General features: G+C 29.4%; 1 protein-coding gene across 1 annotated transcript in view; it reads right to left on the bottom strand.

The window, feature by feature from the left end:
- Positions 1 to 18,367, bottom strand: part of LOC136978076 (histone-lysine N-methyltransferase, H3 lysine-79 specific-like) — a 54,492-nt gene extending 36,125 nt beyond the window's left edge. Inside the window, exons 1-7 of the mRNA XM_067273731.1 lie at positions 18,256 to 18,367; positions 17,137 to 17,283; positions 14,821 to 14,916; positions 14,320 to 14,570; positions 8,754 to 8,805; positions 8,591 to 8,666; positions 2,322 to 2,408 (exon numbers count right to left, since the gene is read on the bottom strand). Coding sequence (XP_067129832.1) covers positions 2,322 to 2,408; positions 8,591 to 8,666; positions 8,754 to 8,805; positions 14,320 to 14,570; positions 14,821 to 14,916; positions 17,137 to 17,273 — 699 coding nt within the window. The 5' untranslated portion in view covers positions 17,274 to 17,283; positions 18,256 to 18,367. The remainder of the gene's footprint in view (positions 1 to 2,321; positions 2,409 to 8,590; positions 8,667 to 8,753; positions 8,806 to 14,319; positions 14,571 to 14,820; positions 14,917 to 17,136; positions 17,284 to 18,255) is intronic.
- Between the last annotated feature and the right edge of the window lie 1,730 nt (positions 18,368 to 20,097).

Here is a 20,097-nt window from a genome sequence, read left to right as displayed (position 1 = left end):
TTTTTAATGTCTCTGGCTTCAGAAACTTCAGAATAAATAAATTTCTAAGTAAATAATTTTTATCAACTTAATTAATAAGAAAAAATATGAGATTTTGTCAATTACATAAATATGAATCTTAAATGAGAAAAAGAAAATGTTAGTTTAGAAACTTTCTAGATAAAAAAAAAAAATCAATATAATAGATTTGTATTTTTAAATGTTAAATGTTTGTTCTTGTGTTTAAAGAATTTTAGTTCTAAACCTATATTAAATAAACTTTATTGAAGCACACAAAATTTAAGTTTGCTCCTACAAAGATGATTTTTTTTTTCTTTTAGTTTTGAAGGTAAGCAGTTAAGATCAAAGTTTTTAGTTGTAAGGCTGCATGTAGAAGCAGCTCAAATAAAGAATATATTTTGTTTTTCATAGTACAATTTGGTTTGAGTCTTAGGTTTTGAATTTATGAATAATCACCAACCTTTTCTTTTATTTTTAAAAATAAAATAGAATCACTGAGAGTGACATATTAATGACAATCACTTGTAACAGATTAAGTATATAAAAAACTTATAATCATTTGTATATAATCAAGACTAAAATACAATTTTATTTAATTAATAATATTAATTAAGAATGTGAGAACCCGGACTTCAACCAAAATATAACACGATTTTGTCATATATATTTTGATAATTGTCAACTACTATCTGAGAACATCTCATTTTACATATTCTTGACTACAAAAGCAATGCTTTCCCACAATCAGTAGGATACAACCATCATTAGTATTGGTAGCATACAACCAGGAGGTTAAAAACCTCCTGATTGTATGCTACCAATTTTAATATAAGAATTGACGGCCCAATGGGTCAGTCATCGCCAGCTCCTTAACCCATCGAGTTCATGCGGTGTTGTCTATCTGGATTAATTTCGTCACCAATGAACTTCTTAAGTGCACATAATTGGATTAACTTTGACACCGACTACTGGGAAATCCTATATTTCATCTCTACTCCCAGGACAAGGAAAATTACCACATCGAATACCTCATCCTGAACACCTCTAAAGTGCCAACCTTCACCCATGTTTCACCATCAAAAGAGATTGATCGAACCCTCTCCTGCTTCTGGTTTACCAGCAGATCAATCAACTTCAGGTATTTACATCTATGTGCAATATCATGTAAACTCTCTCTCTCACGACCACCTACGGTATGTCAGTCAGTTATTTCGATATATTATGATGTATATATCATGTAACCTTTTTTCTTTTTAAATAAACAGTTATCTGTTTGTTAAAAATAGTCTTTGAGTGCATTACTTTTGTTGTGCTGTCTCACAGTCCTCCATCCAGAATCTGATCACTTAAACATGTGACTAATTTCTAACAAAACCAATTCTCATCACGGCTTCTGTGTCAAATGGGACACAGTGATGTCATCCTGACGTGGCATCAAAGAGGTGCCGACCCTCTGGTCACAAGAAGAATCCCTGAGATTGCCTTTGCAAAATTCAAATTATTCAATGTAGCTTCGTTATAGTGTAATCCCAATTTATGAGTATTCAATATGCAAGAGACTCTTGATAGGTGGAAGGGACAAAGAAAACTTGTAAAGTTAATAAAAATTTGAGTTATGAAAACTGCCATTATTTAAATGAGAACATGAATATCACAATACAAACAATATAGTTAAAATAATAAAATACAGTGTATTTAAGTCTAAGTATTAAAAAAAATTTAATATAAACAAACATCCTTACTACACCCAATACATTTTAAAGCTATACAACAACCAAAGCCGAATATTATCGGGCTAGAAATGGCTATAATACCGCTGGCACTCAACCGGCCATCGCAAACCCCTTGGCATATATTAATATGCCAAGGGGTTTGCGATGGCCAGTTGAGTGCCTTGGGAGTTGCACGTCATGGGTGCTGAATGCATCCCCAGCTGGCATTGTAATAACTGTCGATAGTTATATCGTTAGCTTATATATGCTGGAAGAGGAGATCGGACCAAAGGTCCAGGTAGCGTAGTTGGCAATGCATCTGCATGGTAAGCAGGAGTTGCGGGTTCGAGTCCCACTTTGGGCCGATTCTTTTCTTCCAGCAATTCTAAAATTATTATTTAAATTATTTAATTAATTTATAATTATTAAATTTATCAAGAGATGGTGCCTAACGCCTAACTCTAATGCCAAATTGTCTATTAAATTATTAGTATTATAGCCATTTCTAGCCCGATAATATTTGGCTTTGGTTGTTGTATAGCTTTAAAATTTAATGTTTTGTTATGCCAAATTTCATGTATTTTTATTTTATTTCATTATAGTACTCACTTTCTCTGTAGAGATAGATGTAAAACTTTTTGGGGTAACACTTATTTTATTTGATAAATTTGTAACATTGCTTGATTCTGATAATTCCTAAAATTTAAAAAAATTGTTAAATTACATTGAAATACAATAAATAAATAACAATAATTTAAAAATATAAAAGAAATTACACAATAAAGGATTCAATAAAGTATATATAAATTTTAATGAAAAGAAATGAAATAATTAAAGGACTCAAAATCAGCTTCTATATCAAATACTTCTTAAATTTCTTCTCCATTTGGTATGAAACCAAAAATTTTATTGATACAGAAAATAAGAATGATAATTTTAAAATAAAATTAAATAAAATCTAAATGTAATTAAAAACATGCATTACAATTCAGTTTTAATTAGTTATAAAATATAGTTAACAACAATATTTTTGTAATTTTCTCAGTCAACAAGAAACATCATATTTACATAATATGCCAGTTAGAATGTAAATATATTGCAGTTTTTGTTACTGCTTTCTCTATGTATTGCTCTAGGTTATAATATTCCAATTTTCTGGGACTATTATTTTGAAATAAAACAAACAATTACTCTTCAATAATGCATTTCTTTAAATCAATCAACTATTACTGAATTACTATTATGTAATTCAGACCTCACAAAAGTTTCTTAATAAGGTTTCCTTTGTTATTTAACATCGCTTAATAAAAAATTATAAAATTGGCTCTTTATCACATCCTTGATTAGAAGAATTTAATATACTAATATTTTATAAAAAAAAAAAAAACATTTATGATTTGATGAAAAGCATGAGTTTCCATCATGCCAAATCTTCCATATTATCATAAACATGTATTTTAAAAACATTATGATAGTTTACCGAATTCCTACAGTTTAATTATTTTCATATATCGGGGGGCGTGGCTCGACAGTGGGAGCTGTTGGTGACTTTTGCTTCGTGGTTCAACAAGTGTTAAGAAACTACTGCTTTTCTCTAATCTTATTAACCCAAAATTACTAAAACTGTATAGAAATCATCATTCTCGAAAAAATATTAATAATTAATTAATATGCAGCGTTCACCAGCTAAACGAGGTAGACCTCCGCTTAACAGAACCAAACCGAAAAGTAGAAAGTCTCAACCAGGTGCATCTAACTCCAAACTTATAACAGATTTTAATCTATTAATGGATAAAGAATCACAAGAGCTATCCTTAGAAATCAACAACCAACATATGGATATTACTTCACAAAGATTACAGAATTCACCAGGTGAGTCCAATATAATTCATCCATCATCTTTGACAAATTCGAATGACACTCTAACAACAGATCTATGGTACAAAATTTCGGAACTTATTAATACTTCTAATAATAAACTATCTACCCAAATGGAATCTATAAAAGAAGATTTGAATCTAATCCATGAAACTATACGGGAGAATAAAATACAATTCCAAAGAATGGATAGTCAAATTGAAAATCTAAAACTACAAATTGACAACCTAAAATCAGGAAAGGAACTGATACAGTATAAAATGGACACCCTGATCAACGACCATCACTATAATAATAATAATAATAATACAGTCAAACCTGTTTTTATGCGGTCTTTTTTGTGCGATTTTTTTAATGCAAATTTTTAATTTGTGCGGTTTTTTTTGTGCGATTTTTTATTTGTGCGGTATAGTTGGCGACTAGTCTCGTGTGATTCGTCATGTCTCACATTGACTTATTATAGCTAAATAAACTTATTATAGCACAAATGAACTTATTATAGTAATATTATTGCATGAATATGCGAAAAATGAAATAATTTATTTTTTAAGTCAAAAAAACAGCACCTGGACAAAAATATGTAAAACAGACGATAGACGAGACGATGCAGTCAAGTGCTGACATCTGTTGTCAATAAATTCTATTTCGTACGGTTTTGAGTTATTTTCTATGTGAGACTTTTTTTATGTGGTCCCTATTGACCGCATAAAAAAAAATATTTTTTTAATTCTGTTGCAAAAACTATTTTTTATAGCCACTCGTGAAGTTTTGTGCGATTTTTTTAATGCGTTTTTTTTTATGCGGTCCCTATCCACCGCATAAAAACAGGTTTGACTGTATATAATTATCCCACGTCAAATAGTATCTCCAAATCAGAAATTCTTAAATTTATTAACTCTTCATTAAACCTGCACAATGTACTCCAGGAAGATATTCTTGATATAACTCAATTAACCAAATCAACGAATTCTGTTATCAGAATATCACTTAGTAATAAACAGACCCGTGATCAGATTTTTAATTCCTTCATATCAAAGAAACAACAAAAATTATTGGAAAACTGGGGAAACATCCAGATCGCATCAGACCTTACTAAGGACTCACGTAAAAGAAGAAAAAACTTATTACCGATATATTTCGAATTAAGAAAACAAAATCATTCAGTCAAACTACGTAACGATATTCTACAAATAAACAGAGATAGAATAACTTTTAATATCGATACGGGAAAACTTGTTTATGTGGATACTTTTCTTTAATAAAAAATTTAATAAAAAAGGCTTAAAGAGTAAAACAACATCACTAAATCTTCTCCAATTAAAATATGACCCTGATATAATTGGTATAACTGAAACATGGATTATACTGGATCTGTTCTATAATTCTACTTTTTTCAATAACTTTACAACAATTACAGTCCCAGCACGTAAACCTTCTGGCCCTGGTCGTCCAAGTGGTGGATTGTGTATCTTATTAAAAAAACATCTCTGTAAAATACAACAAATCAAAAAGTCTGACAACTATATATTGCTCCTACTTTCAATGAATAAACCAATATTAGGCAACAAAGATTACCGACAAATAATAGTAATGATCACCTATATTCCACCCAACTGTCTGACAAAACTCAATGAAATATTTAAAATAATCGAAAATTGGCAACATATAACTCCATATATCCTTTTACTGGGAGATTTTAATGCAAGAATCGCTGAAATGACAGATTCATATTATAATGGTCCTAATTATCAAATACAAAATATCAGACGATCCAAAGATAATACTACTAATAAACTAGGAATAAACTTAATAAAAATAATAAAAGACCATAAACTGTACATTTTAAATGGACGTCTCAAACCTGATTATCCAGCCGAATTTACTTGTATTGAATATAACGGCAAATCCACCATAGACCTAACAATATGCTCTGAATACATGTTAGATTGTTGTCTAGATTTCGCCATAACTACGCAAGACACATCAGACCACTTTCCAACCATATCAAAATTTCTACTATCCTCAGAAAATTCATCAACTAAGGAGTGCAATAAACAAACGAGAATCTACTACAAAATGTCGAAATACTCCAATGAAATCGAAAATAGATTCAACAATATTCCAGAAATAACAAATTTGAATTCTGATATAATATATAACCAAATAATTCAAATAATGAACGATTATATTCAAATTAAAAACGATAAAAGAATCATTCAGAACAAATTTAAAAAACCATGGTTTGACAAAGATTGCTACAAGATGAAAAAAATGAAGCAAACAAGTTTAAAAACATTCCGTGAAAACTCAAATACTTTAAATTTCAATAACTACAGAAAGCTCAAGCAAACCTATAACAACCTAATTAAAGCAAAAAAGAAAAATTATCTTTCTAAACTTGAAACAACACTACTAAAAAGTAGCAATGATAGCAAAACTTTCTGGACAATAATACAAAAATTTCGATTTAAATTTGACTTATGTGACAATAACTCAATGATAAGTTTTGAAGCCTGGAAAAAATTTTATCAACGCCTTCCTGTTACCCAAATTATACCTAACTTAATGTTTAACTACAACTCCAACAACGAATGTCTTAATTCTAAATTTACACTCAAGGAACTTGATGAAATCATAAATAAAACTCGCATTAATACATCACCAGGAAATGATCATATTCCAACTAAGTTCCTAAAAACATTGTCAAATCAAGCAAGAGTGAAACTGCTACAACTTTTCAATTCTATGTACAAAACAACTAACTACCCGGACTCCTGGAATTCAGTAATTTTATCAATGATACATAAAAAAGGTGATAAAACTTCTCCAACTAATTATAGACCAATAGCATTACTGTCAACATTAAGAAAATGTTTTACATCTTTATTAGCTACAAAATTCCAATACTGGACTAAAATAACTGACCTCGAAGCAAAATTTCAATACGCCTTCTTCAAAAACAAAGGAACAGAATCTGCTATTTTCTTACTATCATCCATAATACAACTTCATCTGAGAAAAAAGCAAAGAAAAATATATGTTGCATTCATTGACATCCAAAAAGCATTCGACTCTGTTTTTGTGCCGCTATTGGTATATAAATTAAAAATTAACGGAGCAGGTAATCAATTTGCAAACACAATATCTAAGCTATTCTCAACCTATAACGCAAAAATTAAACAGGGCAAAGCAGTCTCACCATCGCTAATATTAACACGTGGAATACTCCAAGGTGACCCTCTTTCGCCATACCTATTCAATTTTTATTTACTTGAAGTTGATCACATATTTCAGAATTGCTCAGATGGAATAGAACTTGGTGACAGGACCTTTCATTATGTATTATTTGCTGATGACCTTGCAATCTTCGCTCCGACAAAAATATCACTACAAAGAAAAATTAATCACCTAAATTCTTACCTCAACTCAATCCAACTAACAATCAACCCTACCAAAACGAAAGTCGTTATATTCCGTAAGAATAGTAAAATCTCCAAAAAAGAAACAACGATATATCTAGACAAACAACCTCTGCAAATGGTAAATGAAGTCAATTTCCTAGGTGTTATATTCGATTGGAATCATACATTCAAAGCACATATTTCGTATTTGAACAATAAAGTAAAACTTGCTATAGATAATCTGCTAAACTTATATTCTAACTTAAAAACCTCTGATTTATCTATTCATATGAAATTGTATAACGCAATCATTAACCCAATCATATATTATGCATCCCCAATATGGGGTCTCGATTATATATATAAATTAGAAAAATTTCACATCTACTTTCTCTGCAAACTTCTTCACTTAGAAAGAACAGTCCCAGGCTACGCAATTCACCACGAAACTAACGGTATTTGCTCTTATCCATTATTCTTAAAACGTATCATTAAATTCTACTATTGTTTAAAATTCAAATCCGACAGTAATATTACCTTTCTGCACCACAAAATAATCAAAGGCAGTAAAAAATCAACTACAATACAACTCTGGCAAACTAAACTTAATAAAATACTAAATTCTTTTGGAGTATCAGACCTTTTATTCAAAGATAATATTCAGGACTGGAAATTTGGATATACTATGTTAATGGAATCAGCTATCGCTCAATCTATAAATATGGATCAAAATAGTCTAAATCACAATACCTATCATCCCTGGTACTTAAAAATTTTACAAATACCTTCTGTACAACCTTATATGATAAGATCAACTAACTTCAATGTGAAAAGGCTAATTTCACAATTACGTCTAAATAAATATTCCCTTTATATCAATAATATCTATATTGACCTGTCAAACAATCATTGCCCATGGTGCAAATTCGATAACTTCTCAATTGAACACTTACTTCAGAAATGTCAAAACCTCTCTAATGTACGTAACTCTTTCAACATTCCTCGAATACTCCAAAGTGATTCATCCCAAGATTATAGAAATTCTCTAAATAACCTAAATAAAAACGATCTCTATTCTCTGTATAATTATTTCATTAAGATTACAAAAATGTTGTAAATCTATGTCAGTATGTCTAAATATATCAACATTGTATAACTTTACCATTATTGTATAATTATATTACTGTGTTTGTTAAAATAACTGTTTTTATTTATGTTAATAACGAAACAATATAAAACCAATGTATAAAAACGGTTAAATATTAATAACCTAATTAATGTTATAATAATACGAAAATTTATAAGTCAATTTTGTACAACCCCCTGCAACAGGGATAATCCCCTTTTTGTGAATAAAGATATTAATAATTAATTAATTATTTTCATATATCACAGAAATATGCAACATATTTAATTTATTATTATTAAAAAATGAAAGGATTCTTCTTTATTACTTTAGTAACTAAATTAATATGAAATATTATATTACTACGTTTTAAATTATTTTTGCTCTATTAATTTACTAGCTATACTAAAGTATTTTCTTTGTTATTACATTAAATTCTATAAATAATTATTTTATACAGAAAATTGTTTTACCTTAGTTTTCTGTTCAAGTGTTACTTCTGCAAGACTGTTTGTAGCCTCTGAACTTGTAATATTTAATCTAAATTCACTATTTTCATTTAATAAATTTTTATTAATAATATTTAAACCACAAATGAATATAAATGCAATAAAATTTTAAATTATTTTCAGCTACCTTTCATCTTTTTCCAAGCAAACATTATTCTTTACATCAGAATTATCATTATCTACAAGAAATAAAGATTACGTTACTCTTTCTTGAAAAGCTTAAACTTTTAAAGTATATGGGAATTAATGAAATAAATAAAATATATGCAATTATTATATTATATTATATATATATATATATATATATCATTTAAATTACCATAAATAATAAGAATATTTAATCATCAGTAGTTTACACAAAAGAAAATTATGATAAACATTTTCCAAAATGGGCAAATAGTGCTTAATCAACCACTTGGATGCCAAGCTGTTCTTTGAAGAGTTGAGGATTGAACTTTGACATCTCATAGGATCTAAAATAACTTTACTTTCATGAGATTTCAGATTTTTCTGATAATATACTTGACATCATCTTTCAACTATATGACTTTGCTTTTAGGTAAAAAGTCTGGTTCTACTCAAACATTTCATGTCAACAAGTAAGTGAATGAGTCAGTCAGTCAATCTAATGTAGCATTATTATAGATATTTGTGTGTATACATTTTTTTCATATATTATTGTTACATTTAAATGCTTATTTATTTTATTTATTGGGCTGCAAATTGAAAATACTGTAGACCTATAAATTCCCGCTTTTGTCTATTGTCTGTCCTTCCTTAATCCCAAGAACAGTCAGACAGATGAAAGTTGAGACCAGATATGAAAATCTTAGGAGCAGGAAGCCTCAATTAACTACATACGAACTTTCAGTTTGCACCAGAAGTCATGCTATTTCAAGTAAAAAATTTTCTGCTAAACGGAGTTAGATAGATGATTGGCATGATTCTATTGCTAGCAGGAAAAGTATTTAATTTGAGGTGGAAAGCATATAATTTAAATTAAATAAATTTAAAATATGATTAATAAACCAGCAACAAGAGAATCTGGATGGGTCAATAAATCTCAGGAATTTTTTGGAAGGGGAGTCCGTTTAGATATGTTGGGCCCTGTCCCTCACCACTCGGCTGTCCCATTGTGGGCCTGGCCAAACCCATAATGGGCTTGCTAAACAAGAGGCCCTCTTAGTGCCCACAGGCAGAAAGAGTTAAAAATAAAAAAAATAAAAGAAACCAGCAACAAGTTGCTCAATTTTCCCAGCAACATTTAAAATTTTGGTGGCGTCATCTGTTATGATATTTCATTTTAAAAACTTTTTATATTTTTAACTATTATAAAACAGCAAAAAGCTTAATTTTCAGAGTAGGGACGAATTTTATAAAAAATTGTCAATGCTAATAATGAGTAAAATTGTCATTAAGTCTGACCCTATTGGAGATACACACGATCCCCATTATCTCCCCACCTCCTTTAACCACCAAAATTCAGTAGCATCAATCCCCCTAATAAACAAATCACCCTGCAAAATTTCATAAATTTTCAACAAAAAGTACAGGTATTATTAAGCTTCAAACAGGGTGAATAAAATTGTGCCCCTCCCACACACACCCTAACATCAATACATATAGAAAGTACCCCTGAATTTTTTTGCATTTCTTGATGTTTCAAGGTGTCCTAAGTTCCAAAAATATAAAAATCTGCAAGATCATTTTTTGCCAAATTGCCATACTTTCCCTCTGTTATAACAGCTGGAAAAGTAAAAGTTGCAGTCTGACATTTATGACAATGTCACAATAAATAATTGCTTGTACTGTATATGTATTTATTTTTATTTTTCTGAATTCAAATTTATAATTTTTAAATTTGAAACAATTCTATTCCATTAGCTGAGATTAACCTAAGGTCAAGAACATTTCTGATTAATTAAATATTTTTGGTATCCAGAACTTTAGCAGTTTGTTTTTTATTACTATATTTGTGTGTTTATTGTGTGTATGTTATGTTATGTATATGTGAATGTATGACTTAACAATCACTAATATTTCTATTACATAAAGTATTTTTAATATCAACAACTAAAACCCAATAGTCTCACTTTGGTCCAATTCTTTTCTTCCAGAACCTTCTAAATTAATTATTAAAATATTAATTTAATTATAATTATTAAATTTAGCAAGAGATGGCATCTAATGCCTACCTCTAGTGTCAAATTGCTTAGTATTTAATTATTAACAATAGTAGTAATATAGCACAATATAATCCAGCAATTGTTTGGCTATAAGGTATTTATTATACCAGGAAATCATAATCAACACTGTTTAGAGAGATATTTAGTAGTCTAAATGTAACCAAATATAGTATGGTGAAATTTCAGATCAGTGAAAGATATTTCTGTAAAAAAAATAAAAAATAGTACCAAAACTCACCACATGGAACTTTTGGCAAAACTAATAAACATTTTATTTGTACAAAACATTCATTCAATAGAAATCTTAGTAATGCAAGGAATACTGCTCAATAGGATTCCCAATCTGAATGAAATGAACAGTGTGCTCAATGGCTAACTATAATTGAACTGTGATTCTTCTTACATGAAGTGTGATACTGTCTTTCAAGGCTGCTAAATTTGCAACGTATCCTAAATAAATGAGCAATTATTTTATTGTGACATCGTTACAATGCCAGACTACAACTTTTAATTTATTTCATTTAAAATATATGTTCTCCACCTCAAATTAGTAGTGGCTTGCCCCTGTACATCATATTTTTCCTGTTAGCAATAGAGCTGTGACAGTCATTTATCTAACTCCTTTCAAGGAAAAAATTTTTAACTGAAATAACACAACTTCTGATGTAAACTGAAAGTTTGTATCTAGTTAATCTGGGCCTCCTGCCTCTAAGCTTTCCATATCTGGTCTCACTTTCATCTGTCTCAGTGTTTCTCAAACTTTTTGGACCGCGACCCCCCTTCTGCACTTAAAAATTTCAAAGGACCCCCGAAGAATAAGTATGTGTCAAAAAACATCCCGGAGGGAGGGGGTTAGGCTCGTATTTAAATATTTATATTATTTTTATTATTTATATGTGCAATTTATTTAAGTAAAAATTATTTTATATATTTTTTATTTCTATTATTTCTAAACATGAATCCATAGTAAATTTATAAAATATTTGAAAAAATTGATCTGGCATCAATTTTTCAGCGACCCCCCAAATATTTTTCACGACCCCCTTGGGGGTCACGACCCCCACTTTGAGAATCACTGATCTATCTAACACTGTTCTCGAGATTAAGGAAAGACAGACAGATGGACAACAGTGGGAATTTACAGTTTAAAGTTAAGTATCATCTAATTAAAAATTGCTACGACACTTTTAGTGCTGCAAGCAAAAAAATAGCAGTTTCTTTGTATAAGCATCCATGTTGCAGTCAATAACTGGCAAAAATTAAGATTACCATAGCCAAGGATCATTAATAGTTCATTAAATGTATAAATTTATTCATGTACTGTATAGTACAATTATATCTGATAGTAGATTTACATTATGTATATAGTCATTTGTTAACATTAATTTTCTGTAAAAATGGTTTTTCCTGAAATATCATTGTGTTAAGTTGTTTGTATGATTATGTTGTGTTCCTCCTTGCATTTATTCCAGGTTTTACATAAATACATGATTCAATTTCAATGGCACATTGGTCTACAAATTTCATAAATCTTTAAGCAGAAAATAAAGTCTTATTAAATTTTACTTTTCTTGTATGTGGATGATTTGATTCACTTTTTTTACAATTATCAAATTTCTTGAAAATTTTATTTTTTATTTATTGAAATTGCAGATTCTTTCAACTAAGCTTAAACTTGTGATTAATGAATAACCTTATCTTATAAAAGCATTAATTCAAACAGTTTTGAGGTTGAGAAAAATTTAATTATCTGTAACTCAGTTCTAAGTTAAATTGCTGATTTGTAAACAAAGTAATGATACAGTGATATCTTGGTTTTCATTGATAATCCATCCTAAAACAATCGGCAAAATCCGAAACCAACGAAAACTGAGGCAATTATTTCCATATGAATCAATGTAAATCCAATTAATTCATTCTAGATACTCCAAAATACATACCAAAAACACATTTTATAGATAATTAGTATAGTGTTAAATACTAAAAGCAATAAGAAATTAATATAAAAGACTAATCTGAAGGAAAGCAATGGAATTGTTTGGCTAGACGCACGGGGTAATGTCTTGTCTTGTAGAAGCTAGTTGGACATGAGCGCATAGCCTATATCGCCCCATGGTGTGATGTAATTGTTATGTAATAGTAGTTGTATGCATTTATGATGGTCGTATCGTGGGAAATAATGTCTTTAAGAGTAACTGGCCCCTATTCAGACATTACAGATGTGGAGAAAACCTGGAAAACTTCATGTGCCAGCCTGTCCTGGCAAAACACAAACACAGGACCAAACTCCCAGTATTCAGGGAACAGAACCGTTGGCCAATGGTGGGCTGTTGTAGGGTAATGTTCACACAACAAGAAATAATGCCACACTGAGCCAGAAAATGCATGGGTTGCCTTTGTTTTCGCAAAATTAGCAGCAAGGTCTTTTGAGCACACTGACAAAATCCAAGGCAATTGACGAAAACCGAGACAAATTTTTCACGAGAAAAATCGACGCTAACCAAAGTCAATGAAAACCGAGGTATTACTGTACTAAAGTTATCTTGCCATTATTTTCTCCAACACTTTCCATTCATACTCTCTTTGTCCTTTGCTTAACATCATTTTCTTTCTGCAACATGATTCATAATTTCACTTAAAGATATCATTTGTGTTTGTTCTTTTTTTAATTCTTAATTTTTTGGAGTTAAAACATAAACAGCAACTTCAGTAAGTCTATCAAAATATTATCCCAATACCTAACTCAACCATCGTAGTGCCACAACTCTGCTTCTACCTATCAGTAACAATATCCTTGAATTATTTAAAAGAAACCTCTTCAATTTTCTAATTTTGCATGATTATAAGGAGAAAAATTCCATTTTAACTGAAAACAATGTATACAGAAGTTGAACTATTAATACGAAAAACAGTCAACAAATAGAATATGTAGGAATCAGGGAAAGGTTAGTTAATAAAATTATGAAATACTGATTAGACATCAAAAGAAGAACCCTCAATAGTAAACTAGTAGGAGGAAAAAAAAAACTAAGTAAGAATATTGAAGACAGAATTTGTTATTGATGTCAGACAGATTTCAATAATAAATTATATATTTTCATAATCAAATAATACTTTTAACAAAAAATAAGTTGGTTGTTTTCAATTTAAAGTTAACAAACAAACCATTTAATTTCTAACTGAAAAAGTTTTAATTGGATATTTAGCAAAAATGTAAGACAAAATTCATCAAAATCAATCATCTTTACTCACTCATCACAGACAAAATATACGCTTAACACAGGTTGAACATACAAGACACATGCTTTTTTCGATCTCCATTTTGTTTTAAAAACAAAACATAATAAATATTTAATAAGAATAATATTTGTAATTTTTTTAATTAAATATTTATTATTTTCAATTACACTTTGTTGAATTTATTTGATTCTATCATCAGATATTTATAGCTATCAATTTTACAACTGATAAAGTTTTAAATATCTGGTGATAGAAATAGATACTAACTTGATGTTTGGTTACCTTCATGATCTAAATCTTTATCTTTTTCTAAGATATTCATTGACGTATTACTTTCATTATAATTTTCATTCTCTTCCAAAATTTGATTTTCCTTATTTAACACATTACTTGGACAAACACATTCAGTTTCTGTTTGAATAATTTCCGTTTTTGATGCAATTCTTTTAGATTTCCTTACTACTGAAACATCATCTGTTTTACTTCCTTTAGAACATTTTGGTAATGAGTGTTTAATACTAAAAATTAAGAAAATAATTAAGTTTTGAATTTACAATGAAATTTTTAATATTTCAAATATTTGATGGAATATTTCATTTGACACAATTGAATTAATTCAATCATGTCAACTGAATTAATTTAACATATTCAGAATGCCTATAAGATTTGTAAATTAATTAAAACCTTATGGTTCTTGAGATCATTCATAAATTAAGATAAAGAAAAAAATATATATTTCATTCATAAGTTATTCTAAAAATTTCCGACCTTGAACTTGAGGATGAATTCTTTTTTATTTTCCTTGTTAACAATGATGAATTTTTTCGTTTTCTCTTTTTCGTTGTTGTGAACAATTGTTTTGGACTACATAAAATATACGGTATATAATTATTCATATATTTTTAAGCATCAAAAAATGTTTAAAAAACTAAGAAATTACATTAAAAATGAATACTATTAATTAAATCATTTCAATAAAAACATGATTAATGTTAACTAAAATATTAGGGAATTTAAAATATCATCAGGATATTATAATACTGAGTATTATTCTGAAACAAAATTATAAAAATAAGATTCAAATGTTTCTTATAAACTTTATAAACTGTTGCTTTGATCAAGTTTACTGCTCTTTAGGTACACTGATGACTCTAAATTTCCACTGAACTACCTTTTCATCCTTAATGCAAACATTTGATCAATATAATACAATGTATAGAAGTATTCTCAGTTTAAGATGTCTTGTTTCTAATAAGCTGGTCCTCACTGCCAATACTTTTTCTCCCTTTCATCTCTGCAGCAGGCAAAAGCTTCCATGTCTTAAAATAACTTTAAAATATTTAAAACTTTCAATTTAATGCTTTAATTACCTAATTTCATTCTTTATCTGATTTATTTCTGATGACATTTTCAACAAACACAGATAGAAATTTGTAATAATCATTCATTTTATACTTTATTAATATTGAGGATTCAACAAAACATTCATCTTGACCTGTGTAACAACTAAACTATAAACAAACATCAGTGACACACCTAGAATGTCCAGCTCTTCTCCTCGTAGTGACTAATAGTCTAGTTCGGCATTTCTCAAACTATGGATCACATTAAAATTTTAATGGATTGCAAATGATACTACCTTCCACAGAAATACTTGTATTACTAAAATATTCTGTATTCTCTAAGAACTAGAAACAATAGCTGCATCTGTTAAGTACTGAAAATTTTTTAACTGTTTTTCTTATAATTATTAGTCATTTAGTAATAAAAGTTAACATTATAGAATGTGTGTATATGAAATTAATTTCTCTTTTCTATTTCGAACATCAAAATAGGTTATTTTGTGTAAGGTCATAGTCATAAAACCATTTAAGTTATAATGGTTTGAAAATATTTCATTGTTTACCCAAACTTTTAGGTTTTTTTTAAATCATACATAACAATAAATTATAAAAAATAAATAACGGATGAATTTTGGCATAATAAATCATTTTTAAAAATTTATTATTTTTGTGTGTATATACAAAATAAAATTGACAAAATCTTACAATCTGAAAAGTACATTTGAAGAAAAGGTTCATTAAGTTTACAAAAAAACATGAAATATTTTTGAAGTAAAACAGGCTCTCAAATAATTTTGAAACAATCTGTTTTATTTACAATTGCCAATCTTACATTTTTTATAGTTAAATTTCAATAATAAAAACTGAAATTGAAGTAAGTTATTTCTTACAAATCAAAACTGGCCCGAACTACTTTTAATACTGTACAAATGACTCAATGTTATATTTCACAGGTAGAATTTATTGATAATGCATAATTTTATTTTGTTATGTAATATACAGTGACTCGTTTACAAGGATTTAAAAAAAAAATTTTATATTATAAACATTTGGGTCCATTACAAACAAATATATTGGGTCATGTGAACGCTTGTCTATTTTACATAAGGATGTAGGAAGCTATGCTAGTTCCTTGGATATGATCACTCAAATGTAAAATATATTTAATTACATAAAGAAACAGAAATATAACTCATATAGTTCAAAAATTAGATTTAACAGAATTGACAAAATGCCATGAATTCTAAAACATTCAAAAATCTCATTGTATTGATTGTTTTGTTTGATTGCTATCAAATAAATTTGAAGATTTCAATTCAGTTTTTGATCCAAAGATGAGAATACAGTAATCTCAAAAATATTTATCAGAATTTATAGGAAAGACTTATAAAATAGTTTGTAATTTTTTAATTTATTTGTAAATGACCAATAAATATGACAGATAGTTTAAATATTTTTATTTGATTTATGATTTTCTACCAAAATAAACACACTTATGATGAGAGAAGACACTCCTTATCATTAGAAATGTAAAGGATAAATCATAAAATGGAAGACATACAAACAAGAAAAGAACAGCAAAGACATATTGAGGAAACTGTTCTGAGATCAATATATGAAAGAGCAGAGAATCTTGGAATCTACAATGTAAAAACAAATGATCTAAATTTATCAATTTTGCACAAAGATACTTATGTAGATTATTCCTTTTATAAACTATTTTTATAAATTAATTAATTACTTAGTTTGAGTTGATTTAACCTCTTCCAAAAGTTCTTCGAGCCATCTGAAATTAGCTTTCCACTCATTGTCGTATTCTTCTATACATTTCATTGCTGCTTTAGACGGACCAATAATATTTAATATTTCTTGTTCCATTTAGATGCCTCTAAAAATATTCAAAATTTATTAATATTTTATATAAAATTTCATTAACTATTATTTTAACTAAAAAACAAAATGATAATGGCATACACTGGATAAAATCAATGAGCTCATGCATTTATTTTACTACTGTATTGATAAAATCACTCATATATATATAAGTGGTTTTACCTACATGTATATATATTACCGGTACAGTGTGTGATCAGTTAAGCCTATTAACTTCAACCTGGTTTGGATGTCATTCTAAGATCGTTGTTCTGACACCATTTCACTTTTTCAAAAGATCTTTAATAGCAGATGTCAGTATTCCACTTCTTTCGTCTTCTTTTTCAGAAGAAAACACATCTCACCGAGTTAAAAAACCCATATGTGTTTATACTTTTGTTACAGACTGTACACCTCAGTGGTGTAGTGAGGGGGTGCAGGGGTGTATCATGAACCGCGTGCCACTTGCAGAGAGGCACCCAAATGGTCTCCAAGACAAACTATATGTGTTTCTGGAGGGGGAGGGGGCGCCAATAAAGTGTCGTGCCCCGGGCACCAGTTATGTTTGCTACGCCACTGGTACACCTAATGTTTAAATTATTAAATTGTCTAATTGAAGAGAAGCCATTATAAATCCCATAATGCATTTTAGACTGGTAATTTTGTACATAAAGTTAATGTATTTATATAAATGGGTGTATATAATTAATAAACTCCTCTCGTCAACTTAGTCAGTGTGATAAGCCCTAAAAGTTTAAGTGTGTATTAATTAACACAAATATTGTAATAAGTTTAAATTTTGGATATCAGTATAGATTCAACGATATATGTATTTTTAAGTAAGTAAACGTAAAATTCAACAAAAGAATATGTATTTTTGTTTACATTATGGAACAGAACCATTGCGACAGTTAAAGAAAAGCAAAATTATACAAAACAATACATCATTCCACCTTCTGTACGACTCCTAACTCCAATAATAACTTACATAAGTGATAATTCTGAAAAATATCTAATTCTCCTAATATCACAGACGGGTATAAGCTATTACCGTGCGCAAATAACATCATTTATATTAAGCGCCATCATTAATTCCCGCGAACATTTATCACACTGCCAATCAAAAATATTTCTGATATAAGAATATATCATCAATATTATATAATTAATATTACGTAATTAATTAAAGGAAATTACGTAATATCGATTATAATTAAAAGTTGCTATTTATTTTTTTTAGCTAAGAATTTAATAATGGTTTCCATCCTCAAATTTTATTTGTGAATATGAATATTCATTATAAAATTTTTATTTATTAATGATAATAAAATAATATTAAGAATAATAATTTTCAATAATATTATTACTAAACTACATATACAGGAAATCCTCGTTAATTCGAAATCCCCTTAGTTCGTAAGACGGAGAAAAACTAATATGGTCAATATGGCTTTGCTTTTACAGTATCACATTTTCGGGTGTTACCCATGGACTATCCTTTTTTCCCTCTTCTCATAAAATATGGCTAGGTTTCGAGATTGTAAGATTGGGCTACAAGCAGCAGATTGAAATACAGTAATACCCCGCTTAACGCTGCCTCGCTTAACGCTGATTCGATATAACGCGGTCTGCTCGAAGCCTAAAAAAAGCTCAAAATGTACGCTGATTTAAATTATCGCGGCACCACATTGATTCGTATATAATACGATTAGTTGCGAACATAAGCCAATCAGCAAAAGGTGGCAAAAAGATGTACTTTCTTTAAATCTACTGTATGTTTGTTTAGTGCAATTTTGGAAAAAATATAACATCATGGATGCCATAGGAAATATCGGTTTCTCTTGGCAAGAATTAACTGATAAATGCACGAACGAAGTGTGGAAGAAGCTATGGCTGAAGGTATCCAAGAATTCTCAACTGAGAAGAGCCTATCACTGTATCGTTAGGTTGACCAAACTCAACCTAATTTTTAAAAATAAAAAATAATTATATCATTCGATTTCAAAATATTTTTTTATATTTTAAAAATAATTAATTATATCCCGGAAAACAGTTCATTTTATCCCCGAAATTCCGGGACAAGCAAAAGACCGGGAAATGAGAAACCCTACCCGACATGGTATTCCAGCAAGACAATGCCCGACTGCACCTCGCATGGTGAACTTTCACCAGTCTGAACGGAATTCAAATCCTTTTCTGATTGGCAGCTTCTCTGGGTCTCTCTTCCATCGAACATCCGTGGGACTTCGCAGGGCCGGATTTACATAAGGGCATTTGGAGCCTGTGCCCAGGGCCCCCACAAAATAGGGGCCCCACAAAACTGAAAAAAATTGTTTAAACATAATTTTTTTTCTATTACCGCGACAGCGTAGTGTGGCCTAATCATGAGGGCAGCAGGCAGAGAAAACCAAACCCGGGAAAAAACCTATGAAACATCGGAAAATTTCGAGAAAAAATTTCACATAGGTATTTTTCAGTTAAATTAAAATAATTAGTTTTACACAATAAAATATATGTATGTTTACAATAACCTTATTTTTAAATGAAATTTACAACTTCCTAGTTCAAATCTAATTGAAAGTACAGTATTTTGTGTAAATTTTCTAAATTATCAAATTTGCCTACTCTTAAAGGGGGGACCCCCACCGAATTTGTGCCCAGGGCCCCTGGATTGATAAATCCGGCCCTGGGACTTCGTCCGACGTGAGATGCATCAAGGAATACCGCCACATATCGTAGACGACATGCGTGCCGCAATGGACGCAGCTTGGCAGGGGATACTTCAGGCAACCTTTATTCGCTTCATGGATAGTATGCCTCGTCGTATAGC

Source organism: Centruroides vittatus, unplaced genomic scaffold, assembly GCF_030686945.1.
Source record: "Centruroides vittatus isolate TY-2023 unplaced genomic scaffold, ASM3068694v2 contig_487, whole genome shotgun sequence".
Lineage (NCBI taxonomy): Eukaryota > Metazoa > Arthropoda > Arachnida > Scorpiones > Buthidae > Centruroides > Centruroides vittatus.
The sequence above is the reverse complement of the archived record's forward strand: the minus strand, read 5'-3'. Positions and strand labels throughout refer to the sequence as shown.